General features: G+C 47.7%; 1 protein-coding gene across 8 annotated transcripts in view; it reads left to right on the top strand.

Moving 5' to 3' along the window:
* DPP9 (dipeptidyl peptidase 9) overlaps window positions 1-14,672 on the top strand; it is a 51,953-nt gene that overhangs the window by 16,081 nt on the left and 21,200 nt on the right. For 6 of the 8 annotated variants that reach the window (XM_043975597.1, XM_043975601.1, XM_043975594.1 and 3 more), the window contains 7 exons: window positions 1,896-2,008; window positions 5,208-5,381; window positions 5,810-5,978; window positions 6,376-6,489; window positions 9,608-9,736; window positions 10,648-10,709; window positions 13,405-13,505. In XM_043975597.1, coding sequence (XP_043831532.1) covers window positions 1,896-2,008; window positions 5,208-5,381; window positions 5,810-5,978; window positions 6,376-6,489; window positions 9,608-9,736; window positions 10,648-10,709; window positions 13,405-13,505 — 862 coding nt within the window. Of the gene's footprint in view, window positions 1-1,895; window positions 2,009-5,207; window positions 5,382-5,809; window positions 5,979-6,375; window positions 6,490-9,607; window positions 9,737-10,647; window positions 10,710-13,404; window positions 13,507-14,672 lie in introns of those variants that run through there. The other 2 variants (XM_043975602.1, XM_043975598.1) reach the window with 2 other exon arrangements.

Below are 14,672 nucleotides of genomic sequence, written 5' to 3'. Positions count from 1 at the left end.
GGCAACTGCAGATTTACATGGACTTTCCATACAGAATCCCCTTGAGGTAGGGGGGTTGGGCATGGCTATCCCCATTTGAGAGACCAAGATAGTGCATTTCAGTACAGTTGTAGGAGAGTTGGGCCCAGATCCCAGGTTTTCTGACTCTAGATCTAGGCTTCTTTCCTCTGGGCCACCCCTCTTCCCTTGGTCATCTGATGGTAGTGACTTCGAAGGAAGATTATCCTTGATACCACCATTCTTCTGGCCAGGTATAGGGATCCCCCGATGAGCCAAGACCAGGTGGGCAGAGTCCTTACTCCTTAGATTAAGGCCAGGAACTAGATGTTACTTTCAGAGGAGGCTGGTTTCAGAGTGCTGAGTGTTGCTTGGGTGCCTTGAGGACCACAGTGATACCTTGGAGTCTGGGCCTGATAATGAGATGTGTGTCTGTGTGTGGGAGAGCTGGGGGTGGGGAGGTGGGGGCTATTATCCAGGCTATTTACTGCCTGTGTGACCTTAGGCAGGTCACTTGACCCTTTTGGCTTAAGATTCTTCATTTGTAAAATGAAAGAACTGGACCAGACAGCTTGCTACAGTCCTTTCCAGCTCTCGATGGTCTAAAACAGAAAGCGCCTGGGCACCACAGAGCTGTAAAAGTGTTCTGTGGCGGAGGAGCTGCTGGTGCTGACTCAACTCCTAGAAACCTAATGCAGAAGAGCCTGAATATCTAGAGCCATGGGGGAAGGTGAAACCTGTCTGGGCTACAGGGGACCTCTAAGGACCCCTCCAGCCCTGAATCCTCCCCTTTGTTAGACAGAAAGGCAACCAGGCTGGTCCGGGGCAGTAGGGTTTCTACTGCAGCTAGCATCTCAGGATGGACCGCTGGTGGCCACCTTGTGAGTCCTCTAGGCTTGTCTGCCATGGGATGGGCACGTGGCTGTGGGCTGGAGCTCCGTGACTGGTCACTGCACCCCCTGCCTCTGAATCTTAACTGCCATCGCCTCCTCTTCTTCTACCAGGCCACCAATAACCATAAGCATGTGTTGCATTAGACTGGGTCTGTCAGCATTTCTGAGGGCATCCGTCCAGCCCATACCTGGATAGGAATTGCCTCGACAGCGTCCCAGCGAGCAGCCGCCTGGTCACCCGGCCCCGTTATCTGCTGCTTCCCAGAGCACCTTGTTTTACCTTGGAGCTGTTCTCATTGCTTAGGAGGTTTTTTCCTAATGGAAAGCCAAAATCTACCCATCTGAAACTTCCTCCTTTTGGGGCCGCCTCTTCTCTGTTACTGGTCTTCATATGCTAACTTTGTCCTCCATAAATCTTCCCTTTCACAGATTAAATACCTTTAGTTCCTTCAGTCAGTCCTTGCATGGCCTGGTTTTTTCCCTTTCCCCATCCTGGCTGAAGGTCTCTCTGGTATCTTTTGTTTTTATATCACTTAAATTTCCTCATTTATTCCAGAGACAGACTCAGTTCCTCAAAATTGACTAGCACCTTGAAAAAGCCTGATATTATAATGTAGTGTTCTATACTGATAGTACTCCCTCTCTGCAAAGAGAGGGGGAAAGTGATAGCTCATGTCTCTCTTTGGGGGAGGGGGAGCAAACTTGGTCTTCATAGTTTCCCAGCATTCAGTAGCATTGTTTTGTTGTTGTTGTTCTTTCCATTTATATTGTTTTATGTTCTTTGTTGAATGATGAGCTCTTACTATAGCCCAAGATCATGTCAATTATTTTGGCCACCATGTTACATTGTTGATTCAAGTCAGACTTGCAGTCTACTAAAGCCCCCAGATCTTTTTCACAGGAACCATCATCTAGCCATACTTCCCTGTTTCTGGATCATTGTGTTTGGACACTTGCTGCTTTGCCCAGGGCCCGGTGCCATGGATTTCTCTTTTGTTTCCCCAGGGATGCCTTATGGCAGCCGTGAGAATTCTCTCCTTTACTCAGAAATCCCCAAAAAGGTCCGCAAAGAGGCCCTGCTGCTGTTATCATGGAAGCAGATGCTGGATCATTTTCAGGTGAGATGGTGTGCTTCCTACGCTGCCCTAGACCTGGCCAAGGCGCAATCTGCCTGCCTAGCCATCTGGGAGGGGCTGTCTGGCTGGAAGAGGGAGGTTCATCTGTGCTCCTCTCACATTGCCAGCCCAACAGCATCAGCTTGGCGTCTGTTTGAACTGAGCTGTACCGGACAGGGATAGAATTGGGTTGAATTATGGCTGTGGTGGTTCCCAGCAGTGAACAATGGAGTGTGTTATGGTAGAAGAGCCCTAGGCTAGGCCTAGGAGTTCTTGAGTCAGCTTCCTCTCTCTGAATCTCAGCTTCCACATTTTCAAATGAATAGGCTATACATCAGGGTCTCTTTAAGGGCCCTTCTTGTGCTAACACTAGGGTGCCCTGTATCTGTGAGGAGCACAGCTTTCCTAACCTGATGAAGCAGGGGATCGATGTCGATACATTTTACCTAGAGTTTAGCAAAGCATTCAGTAACGTCTCCCACACTGTCCTTTTCTTTAGGTTATTTTTACTGATCTCTTCTGTTTTTTACATTACTTCCATGTCTAAATATATTTCTCTTTCCTCCCCATCTTTCTGTCCTCTTATAACGACCATTAAAAAAAGAGAAACAGTTGAATAAAGACACATAAAACTTTGTCTGACACTATGTGCAATGTTGCACATCCTTACTCCCCTTCCTCTGCAAGAAAGAGAGGGATGTGCAGGGTCCTCAGTTCCTCTTTGGGGACAAGCTGGATCTTTGTAATTACACAGGGTTCAGTTGGCATTTGGATTTTTCCATTTGCATTGTGTATATTATTGGATTTTTTCTTGGTTTTGCTTCATTCACTTTCACACAGTTCATATAGTTCTTCCCATGTTTCTTTGAATTCTTCTTGACATTTTTTAGGGTTCTGCATTATTTCATGCTCTCCCCACCCTGCCCTGCCCCGCCCCCAATTTTTATCCATTGCCAAATCACTGGGCATTGACTTTGTTTATAATTCTTTGCCACCACAAAAAAGTAATGTTATTATTGTCAACAAGATAGAGACGATGGCTGGACAGGAGCACAGTTATAAATTAATCTGGACCTGGGTGATTGATGAAGTCTAAAGGGTAGTTACTAACAGTTGAATGCCCCCTTAGAAGGAAGTCTTCAGGGGAGTGCCAGAGAAATCTATAATGTTTCTCTCTGGTGTGGGTAAAAGCATGTTTATCACATTCATAGGAGACACCAAGCTAGGAGGGCTAGAACTGGCATATTGGATGGCCTACATCTTGGACTGCGTTGCGTGACATGGGGTTAATGACAGCCCTGCTGTCCTCTGTCCTCTGCCCTGGCACGATCACATCTGGAATGCTGTATCCAGGTCAGGTGCTTCATCGAGGGAAGGACATCAGTAAGCTGGAGAGCGTCCAGAGGAAGGCAGGCAGGGTGGTGAAGAACCTCTGGTGAAGGACCTGGGACTGTTTAACCTGGAGGGGTCTTGGGGGTCTGTCCACTGAAGGAGGGCCTAGACTTAGCCTGGCTCTCAAACCTGGCACTGAGCTGGAGCTGCAGAGAGCTCTGTGTGAGCCTGGTGTCAGGAAAGCCTGCCTCACAGGGAGGACCCTCCAGAAATAGAGTGTGCCCCTCAGAGGAGGCCTTCAGCCACGTGGCTGGGCGCCTCCTTGTCGGCCATGTGGTGGCACTTGTTTGGGGGTGCTGGTTTGGACCGCACGGGCCCAGAGGCCCCTTCTAATTGTGGGATTCTGCAGTTCTGCCATCCTTAATGTAGACCAGGAGGAGGATCACTGGGAAACTTCCCCACCCCCTCTGTGTGCCCATATGTCAGTGTGTGTTCTTGAGAAGAATCCTGGATCAGAAGCATCTACTTCTCCTTCTAAATGCAGTACTAGTAGGGTGAGGGAAAGTGGAGCAGAAGCCTTTTATCGGGGCTGGCTAATCATTAATGGCCTTGGCAGCCTGTGGCTTCTGGGAGGGAGATGGTTCTAAATCTGAGCAAGCCGTTGCTTTTTCCAAACAGAATTAGACTGTGTTTTGGGGTAGGGCCTCGGGGTCTTATTTTTAGTGCAAGGAAGAACCTCCCTCTCCCGCCCTGGACAGGTTGGGAAGAGGCAGTGGAAGGCTGAGGAAACGTGGGAGGGGCCGCGTGGCCTGCCACAGGAGCCTCTTCTTGGGCCCACCACCTGCAGTGGCTGCCTCTTGCCTGGCAACTAAAATGGGCTTTGCCTTCACATAGAAGGCCCTTCACAGTCTGACCCCTCTTGACTTTGCCAGCCTCGTCCCATAATCCCCATCCTACACTCACTGCCACTCTCTCTCTCCACAAGCCCCACCCCTGGTCCTTACCCTCTCCCTTGCCTTTCTTTGCTTATGGGCTTCCCTGGGCCCCACCAGGCCTTCCTTTCCTAAAGTCTGCTCACAGGCCAGCTTTTCTGCAAGCCTGTCCTCGATTGCTCCTCCTTCCCTCTTAAGCCTTATGCATCCTTGTCTTTTGTGTTAATAACTGACATTTATGTAGGACTCCCAATAGCCCCATGAGGGAAGAACTATGGTAATTATCCCTATTCAACAGATGAAGAAACTGAAGGCCAGGGAGCTTAAGTGACTTCCCTGTGATCATAGCTGGCAAACTCCCAACTCCAGCCGTCATCATAGGCCTTGGTAGTGCCATAGAGAGCACTGGGCCTGAACACTGACCAGCAACACCTGGGTTCAGGTGTCCAGCCTCAGACACACAGTCAGGTGGGTGACCCTGGGCAGGTCACTTCATCTCTGCCTGCTTCGGTTTCTTCATCTGTAAAATGGGGCTAATAGCAGCACCTGCCTCCCAGGGTTATGGCGAGGAACAAATGAGATAATAGTTGTAAAGGATTCTGTAAGCCTTAAAGTGGCAGGTAGATTCTAGTTGTTACTATTATCGTCATCTCATTCTCCTCTGCAGTAGCGATCTTTGTCTCTTAAGTGGTTAAGATTAGTGTTGGGGCTGTTGGAAGGAGAATATGTTGGACAGCTCCCAGAAAATGGATTTGCTTTGGTGTCAGAGTGTTTTTGGTGGTGCTGGGGCTGTGCATCGAGGATTTCAGGGTCACTCTGGCTCCCTGTGGTTCCCCTCTGTTAAGGGACAGAGGCTAATAGTGTTGTCACAAGCCCCAGATACTGATTCTGTTCAACTGAGGCCTTACTGGGTCCTTGTTCCATTTTTGTGCCCTCAGGCTACACCGCACCATGGCATGTACTCCCGGGAAGAAGAACTCCTGAGGGAGCGGAAGCGTCTTGGGGTGTTTGGTATCACCTCCTATGACTTCCACAGTGAAAGTGGCCTCTTCCTCTTCCAGGCCAGTAATAGCCTCTTTCATTGCCGAGATGGGGGCAAGAATGGATTCATGGTGAGTTTTCTGAGCCAGGGTGGGTGGGTGTATGGGCGATAAGGCCACAAGATCAGCAGGCCCCTCTTCCTCATGTTCCTATTCCTGCCAGATAATATCTCCTGTCTCTATGACTTTGCCCATACTGTTTCTCAGGGGCTGTCCCCTTGTCCCTTGTTACTGCCTGCTGGTCCATGCTTTGGAGCCAGTTTCTTCTGGAAGATTTCCTTGATTTTCCATCCTCTTTCCCCCTTCCCTTCCTCCTGCCTTCTCCAACTGAAAGTGCTCTCTCCCTCCTCAGACTTCTTGTCTGAGGCTTTGGCACCATAGAGATTTGTATACCTATTTTTTTCCCTTCTGGTCAACATTGTCACTTCAGCCCCTAGCATAGTGCTCTGCATATAGAGGGTACTTAAGAAGTGTCTGTTATCTGTATCATATATCCTCAGGTGTCCCCCATGAAGCCACTGGAAATCAAAACCCAGTGTTCTGGCCCTCGGATGGATCCCAAGATCTGCCCTGCTGACCCTTCCTTCTTTTCATTCATAAATAACAATGATTTGTGGGTGGCGAACATTGAGACTGGGGAGGAGAGACGGATGACATACTGTCATAAAGGTAAGCTTAGGCCTTTGGGGATCCTCCGTCTCACGTACTGCTTTAGCCCTTCTCTGGACTGATTGTCTCCTTCCTCAATCTCCAGTTCACCCCATGGCACCAGAGTGACTCCTCCCACAAACACTGCCTGCTTTAATTCCTCCGCTCCATAGTGCTCCTCCCACTCCCTTCTGCACTGCTGCAGCTGTTTGCTCAGCCTGGGCCATTCCACTGGATGGCACTCCTTCAGGGCACAGTAGTGACCTCTTCTTGTGCAGTGCTCACTGCTTTTGCTCCCCAACTAGATTGTGAGTTCTTGGGGAACAGCTTCATTGTCTGTGTTTGCCACAACTCCCAGCCCAGGGCCCACGTTGAGCAGGTTTCCAATAAAGGTGTATGGATTATTCTCCCCCTGCAGGTTTGTCCAGTGTCCTGGAGGACCCCAAGTCTGCAGGGGTGGCTACCTTTGTCATCCAGGAAGAATTTGATCGATTTACAGGCTACTGGTGGTGCCCAACAGCTTCCTGGGAAGGTGTGTCTTCTTTATACCTGTTTGATGGTGCAGGGCCTTTCCTTCAGGGTTTTAAAGAAAGGACAGTTTTAGTCTAGACTCTCTTCCCCTCCCTTGATCCATCAGCATCAGTTCTTCATGGTGAGTTGTTTTATGAAGGGTGGGGAAACGAACTGGCTTCTTAGGCTACAGAAACTTGATTGGCTTCTGTCTGGCTTCTGTCGGGAGTCCAAGAATGATAACATAGATATCTGTGGTGCTTTAATCACTTTCCCACCTTTCCCTCTTGGAGGTAGGGAGTATGATTATATGACCCCAGCACTGCTGATAGGATCAAAGCCAACATTCACAGAACCACAGACTCTTAGAATTAAAAGGGACCTTGGTAGCCAGGGGGATTTCCTGCCATAACGTGCCAACCAGGAGTCATCCTCCTTTGCCTAAAGAGCCCTGGGGAAGGGGCTTTGACTGTCCCCTAAAGCAGCGCCTTCCACCTTCTGACAGCTCTGATGTCCCTCCTGCTTCTGCTTTCTGGAGCCAATTCTTCTTCTGTGCGTCAGTCCTGCTGCCACCTGTCTCTCCCTAGCTCTCTTCTGTGCACACTCTCCCAGGCTCCTTCAGGCTAACCATCTTCAGGGCTTCTGAATCGCATGGGCAGCGTCCTTTCTTCTTTCCTGCTGGAGACCTCAGAGGGCCCTTGGATTATCCCCCATGGCCTAGGTCTGTGTGCTAGGCTCTTCCTGGTAGCGCTAGCATTTACATGGCTCCATAGTGGACTTGGAAAAGGTTTACCTGTAGTCTGGGCCCTTTGCAGGCTGGAAAGCCCATGTAGCTAATTGATTTGTCATGGCCCGAAGGTGAGCTTTTCAAGGAGTATTGACTAGAAAATCCTCAATAAAATCCATAAACCCAATTGTTAGGAAATGTTTACTCCTTCCTTAATAGTTCTGCTTTATCATCCACCCATCTCCTGTGTGACTTTGTAATAAGGGACAAAACCTTTGCACTACTGAGCAATGTGGGTGGGGGGATTGCCTCCTGGGGGCCTGTTAACAGGGTCAGCCTGGTCATGCTTTGTACCCAGCAGACAGTTTTGGTTGACAGCTCTTCCTTGGTAGTGATACTTTGTGTAGCACAAGGGGCAAGCACAGTGCTTGCCCTCATCAAGTTTACAGTTAGAAGGGAGCACCTAATACAAAGCATTACATCATAAGTAGATCAGAGAGGTGGGGAGTAAAGAGCAGTGATCAAAGTTATAATGATTGGGAGAACAGGGATGCTTCCATGAAGGAAGGAGGCGGGCTTTAAAGAACGGTCTAAGATCTCAGTGTGCAAAAGGGGAGGGGAGGACATGGCAAATTATCATAAAGTAGAACTTTACAACTCTTGGCTTCTTAGTCCTTTGTCTCTGTTAACCATCTCTGCCAGTCAAGACTCCTTTGTCCCAATTTTTACAAGCCCTTTGTCCCATAACTCTAGACCAAAACTTCTTAAATTGTGGGTTGCAACCCCATGTGGGTAACTGAATGTGGAGGTCACAAAAAATTTCCCAACAATGAAAGGTTATGTATACCTGTTTTATATACCTATATACCTGTGGTTGCACAAAAAATTCTTGGGCAAAAAGGGGTCTCAAGTAGAAAAAATGTAAGAAGCCCTGCTCTAGACATTCCATCTGAGGCATAAACTCCACCCATCTCTCCTGTTGTCTTAGTCAAGATCCCCATCCCCTTCTAGTCCCTCCTTTCATCTTGCCCTTTGGAACTCCTTCCATCCTTAATTGCTCTTTCTTAGACCCCCTTCCTCTGCCTCACATGATGATCACATCAGCTAAGCCCTCCCTTTTCCCTAAGAACTGACCTCCTTTGTCGGTCTGGTCCAGCACTAGCCATTTCTTTTCCCTTGTTAGCTCAGGGACCTCCAGGCTGACACGCCAGCTTACTACTGTCCTTACCACTCTGCTCTCATCACTCAGGAGCTCCCGTGCTCTCCAGTCCTTCTCTCCTCTCCCCATCCTGTTTCTGCTTTCCTCAGGCCTTGGGGCCCGGCCTGGTCTTCCTTTTCACCTGGTCCCCACCATCCTCCTTGGAGACGTCATACCGAAGATCCTTTTGTCACTGTCCTTGAAAGTTCATCTGCCCCCAGGAGGGGCAAACATAGACCTCACCTTGGCTTGGCACTGTCTCCCATCCATGTTTTTCTTTGGCCACACTCCTGTCTTTTTACCTATAATTCCTTTGATTCTCCACAAAGTTTCAGGTAGAGGTTAGGGAGTAGAAATAGCCCTCAATACTTGCTTTTTATTGCCTCGGGCTACTATGTAGCAAGTGTCCCTTTTCCCTTTCCAGGCCCTAGATTCTGCATCTGTAACAGGTGGGCTTTGGCCTGGATGATCTCTAAGGAATCCAGTGACCTCAGGGCTTTCCTACCCTCAGAGTGGCGTCTGATCCCTTGGCTCCTCCCTGTTCTACCGAGCCTCCAACCCTAGTCTTTTCTCACTGTTCTTCCCACATAGCATTTGTCCCAGTGGCAAGCCATTTAAAATAATGTTTTTATTGATCTTTTTTGTTTTTATATCACCTCTATTTCTGAGTATATCCCTACTCCATAAGCCTGCCCAGCAAGCCATCCTTTGTAATATTAGAAAGGAGGCAGGGGGAAAAAGAGCGGGGAGCATTTCAGCAAAATGGACCATGGCATCAGCAGAGTTCCACACCAATAGATCCCCACCTCTGGAATGGGATGTGTATTTTCTCATCTTCTCTGAGACCAAGCTTGGTTTTTTATCATTTCACAGTGTTCACTTTCGTCTTTTTTCTCTTTCAGAGTCCGTTGTTGTCTATTTTTGCATATATTGTTCTCCCAGTTCCACTTGCTTCACTTTGTGTTAGTTTATATAAATGTTTCCATGTTTTTCTGAATTCTTTATAGTCATCGTTTCTTACAGCACAGTAATAACATCCCATTATGTCCAAGTTCCACAATTTGTTTAGCTGTTCCCCAGTCATTGAGTGTCTGTTTTACGGTACTTTGCTGCCACAGAGTGCTTCCATGACTGCTTTGGTATATGCGGGGCTTTTCTGTCTGTCTTTGACCTCCTCAAGACCACAGATGTAGCCCTGTCTTCCTCTTGTTTTAGGGTCTGAAGATCGTAAGACCCTGCGAATCTTGTATGAAGAAGTAGATGAATCAGAAGTGGAGATCATTCATGTTCCCTCTCCTGCTCTGGAAGAAAGAAAAACTGATTCCTATCGGTATCCCCGGACAGGTGAGCTGCTGCAGCAGCAGCGCTGCAAGGGAATCTGGAGTTGTCTCTGTCACTCTGGCCTTGATTCTCAGAGCACACACCCTCCTTCCATTTATGGGAAAGTGGCCAAATCTTTGCACTGACAGCCCAGAGGCTCTGCCCATTTGTAAGCATGGGGTGTGCTGCCCTCAAGGAGTTGGCAGCTTAGCTGGGGAGCCTGCTTCCTCTACTTCTTCACTCATTCACTCTCCTCGTTCTTCAGGATCTAGCCCCAGCCTTAGAGATTGGGATCTATCCCCTGCATCTGAGGCCTGACCCAGACTTCTTGAAACTTCTCGTGTTTAGCACCTGTCTCTTCACCTAGTTTTGTATTTGTATACTCTTGGGGGGCAGGCCCCACACCTCATATCTCTTTTAGTCCCTCCTATTGCCTCACTTGGGACCTTGCACTGAGTAGGTGCTTAATACACACTTAATGAAGTTCACTTATTCAATCCGAGGGTGACTCAATAACCTGCTGTTTTTGGTCATGGAGGAGAACCCATATTACATACCTTTGGATGCTCAGCACTCTGCTCCTTCTGGGAAAGTGCCTTTTTTAGGGGGCAGCTAGGTGGCGCAGTGGATAAAGCACTGGCCCTGGATTCAGGAAGACCTGAGTTTAAATCCCGCCTCACTTGACACTTACTAGCTGTGTAACCCTGGGCAAGTCACTTAACCCCTGTTGCCCCGCAAAAAGAAAAAAAAGAAAGTGCCTTTTTGGATCACCTTGGCCTGAGCAACCTGCCTGGTCTCCCTCCCCTCCCCCACCCCCCCTCCCCCACATATCCCTGTACTCTGTGCCCCAGGAACTGACCCAGAGATTGGCTTGGGGGCAGATACACAGAATGTTTGGCAATTGGCAGCTGCTCACTTCCTTGTCCTTTCCGCAGGCAGCAAGAACCCCAAGATCGCTTTAAAACTGGCTGAATTTCAGACAGATAATCAAGGAAAGGTAAGTAGGGCTAGCTGCTTTCTGCCTTTCCTGGCCTCCCAGCTGTTGGTGCCTTCTCCTCAAGGTTTGCTGTGTGTGTTCTGTTCCTTTCCAGTAGAGGAATCTGTCACATCTCCTCCCATTAGAAGGGGATCTTCTTGTCATTGTATGCATGCCCAGGGCTTAATAATATCCTTCTAGACTGGTTGGGAGCAATGCCTGAGGTGAGAAGTATTCACAGCCACCCTGTCTCTGAGAACAGCTCACATTCCCTGTTGTGGCCCTGGGTGGATGTGGTATAGAACAGACCTAATAGTGCTTTGCCATATGAGGTAGTTGGCACAAGTGTTACTGTACTCATTTTGCAGATGAGGAGACTGAGGGTCAGGGAGTGCAGTGACAGTGACATGTCCAAGGTTATACAAGCAGTGACTGACAGAGCTAGGTCTCCAACCCAAGTGTCCTGATGCCAGGTCCAATTATCTTTACACCACTGTGGAATGTGGATATACTTTGTAGGGATCACCCTTCTTACAAAAGAGAATGTGTTTCTTTGGACATAACCCAGTGTCATTCTCTAATGTACTTTAATTCAAAAAGCATTTATTAAAAGCCTATTATGGATTAAAGCCCTCAATAGAGCCTTTGGGATACAAAGATAAGTAAACTCTACTGTCAGAGAGGTTAGGCAGCTAGATGGCACCCCGGATAGAGGGCCAGCCTGGAATCAGGAAGATAAATCTTCTGGAGTTCAAATCCGGCCTCAGATACTTACTAGATGTGATCATGCACAAAGTTACTTTACCCTGTTAGTTGCAGTTTCCTCATCTGTAAAATGAGCTAGAGAAGAAATGGCAAACCACTCCAGTTTCTTTACCAAGAAAACCCCAAATGGGGTCACAAAGAGTCAGACACGACTCAACAACAACAACAACAAAGAGTTTACAATCTAATGATGAAAACCAGAGGTATCTTTGTTTCTCTTGTATCATCATCGATTGTTAAGAGGTCCAGGCAAAGTGCTGTGAAAAATTTGAAGTGGTTGGAGGAGACAGGCAAGGCTTCATGGAGTCAAGAGGCCCACCAGAGAGGGGAGAAACTTTATCAGATGAATAAACAGGCAGCCCCAAAGAAAGTGCTTTTCAAGTCAAATCCCGTTTTAAAATAAAGCTCAGGTATGGATTGCAGGCCCACTTATGACAAGCAGTATTCAATACAGTGGAAATCCATTAGAACATGGGGTTATAGAATTCTGAGCTGGAAGGAACCTTAGAAATCCTCTTCTCCGGGGGCAGCTAGGTGGCGCAGTGGATAGAGCACCAACCCTGGAGTCAGGAGGACCTGAGTTCAAATCCGGCCTCAGACACTTGACACTTACTAGCTGTGTGACCCTGGGCAAGTCACTTAACCCCAACTGTCTCACCAAAAAAAAAAAAAAAACAGTGTTGGAGAAGAGGATTTCTTTTTTTGTTTTTTTTGGTGAGACAGTTGGGGTTAAGTGACTTGCCCAGGGTCACACAGCTAGTAAGTGTCAAGTGTCTGAGGCCGGATTTGAACTCAGGTCCTCCTGACTTCAGGGTTGGTGCTCTATCCACTGCGCCACCTAGCTGCCCCAACACTGTCCTTTTACAAATAAGAAGATTGAAATCGTGAGAGGTTGTGACTTGACCAAAGTTATACATGTATTGCATTGCAGAGGTAAGATTTAAGCCCAGGTGCTCTGACTCCCAGTCCTTTGCTCTTGCTATTCTACAATGGCAACTAATAGGAGCTTGTATGGGCCCCAGAATTCATTGTAATTCATTATTATGATCAGATTGAAATGACTTGGACCCTTCTTGCCCAGACCCAGCTTGAGAAGAACTTGAGGTGTGTGCTATGTGTAGTACTCCCTCCTGCCACCTAAATTTTAGATGGTCTTCCTTTTACATAAGAGGCCCACAGAATAGTTTTAAGTGATTTGTGGGGGGGGGGGGGCAATTGGGGTTAAGTGACTTGCCCAGGGTCACACAGCTAGTAAGTGTCAAGTGTCTGAGGCCAGATTTGAACTCAGGTCTTCCTGAATCCAGGGCTGGTGCTCTATCCACTGCGCCACCTAGCTGCCCATGCCCACAGAATAGTAATGGACCCAGAGATGTGTGACAATTTAGTTAATAACAGAACCATCTCACACTTGTCTAGCACCCTTGATCATTTTTAGAGGACCCTGCGTACACATTCCTTCCCCTGGACTTATGCAGTAGATTTTTTAAAACTCCAGTATAGGGGCAGCTAGGTGGCACAGTGGATAAAGCACCAGCCCTGGATTCAGGAGGACCTGAGTTCAAATCCAGACTCAGACACTTGACACTTATTAGCTGTGTGACCTTGGGCAAGTCACTTAACCCTCATTGCCCCGCAAAATAAAACAAACAAACAAAAAAACCCCTCCAGTATAGAACCTTTCCTTAATCCTTGTAGTATGTGGTGCAGTGGATGTGTTTGTAGCAAGAGGCAGCATAGTACAGTGGGGAAAGCACTGGAGTCAGACCCTGCTTCTGCCCCTCCCTCTGTGACTTGGAGTCAGCTTCTCTGGGCCTCAGTTTCTTCCTCTAGAAAATAAGAGCTTGGACCCAGTGGCCTCCAAGACTCTTTACAGATCTCCCCATGATCTATAGTCTCCTTGGGGAAGGGTTGGCTGGAGCAGCATATAACCTGATGTTTTGTTTTGGTCTAGATTGTTTGTGCTCAGGACAAGGAGTTGGTGCAGCCATTCAGCACGCTCTTCCCTGCGGCAGAGTACATCGCCAGAGCCGGATGGACACGAGATGGCAAATAGTACATAGGTTTTTCCTTTGCTTCCTTGGGCCCCAGAACAAGTCCTTACCCATTACCTCTTCTCTTTGGGCCATGATGTAATCTTGTTTTATTTTACATATGAGTCCCACTTTATAGATGAGGGCGTTGGGGCTCAAAGAGGTTAGCTGACTTGCTGTGAGTCACACATAAGTGGGGAGGGGGCACTGTAGAACTCAGTTGTCTTGACTCTTTCCATAGCCCCTGACATCTAAAAGGTTACATATAGTACAGATTGGGACCAACTCTGAAGAAGCCAAGGCTCCTTGACTGATGTCTGGCTTCCTATACTGAAAGCCATGGCTAGCTGTAGCTGTCAGAGCCAGAGGGGAGCTTACAGATTCTTGCCAGCAGAGGCCATCAGCAGAAACAAGGCCTCCGTCAAACATTGAAGGAATACATAGTCATGGCAGATAGCCTTGTTAGTGATAGCCAGTGGCTAAATACAGGCCCTCCTTCTTCCCCAATCCGGCTTCTATAAAGCCTGGATGTGGCCTATAATCCAACTCCAGTTGACTTTTGTGCAGCCAGTCTCTAGAGGCCTCCAGTGGTAAGTAGGAATCAGTGTGAAATTGATGGTCTGTCCTCATCGGCTTCTTTTTCCCTCCAGTGGAGTGAATCCTGCTCTGAATTTGCGGATACTCCCTCCTTGCTGGGGTCTTCATTACTATCATCTTTGTTGCCTTCACAACTGTCCAACTTTCACAGTAAAAAAACAAAAAACAAAAAATCCCTACATATTCATATTGACATGTGTTCAACACACATTTGTATATTTTTATGATTATTTAGGGTAGTGATTTTTTCAGGGTGTTACCTATATCCTTCTAAAGAGGTCTCATTTTGGAAGCATGCTTTCTATTCCAAGATGACCTCTGATATTTTAGTTAACACTGTAGGGATGAGGAGATAGACACTGGACTCGTTTTCAGTTGAAACAAGAAAAGGAGAGATTGGAAATCAGGATTCTGATCACACATAGAATTGTTCAAAGCATCCCTTCCATTTGTAGAAGACTTTATAGTGTGTGACCCTCTCGTGGACTTTGAGCTTTTGTGATGCCAAGTAGAGAGGGGGGTTGAAAGTCCTGACATGGTGGCAGATACCCCATGCTACACAGTGCCTTTGGGGAGGGAACAGAGACGCCCC

Source organism: Dromiciops gliroides, chromosome 1 (genome assembly GCF_019393635.1).
Source record: "Dromiciops gliroides isolate mDroGli1 chromosome 1, mDroGli1.pri, whole genome shotgun sequence".
Lineage (NCBI taxonomy): Eukaryota > Metazoa > Chordata > Mammalia > Microbiotheria > Microbiotheriidae > Dromiciops > Dromiciops gliroides.
Note: the sequence above shows the minus strand (reverse complement) of the source record. Positions and strands in the feature narration are given on the sequence as shown.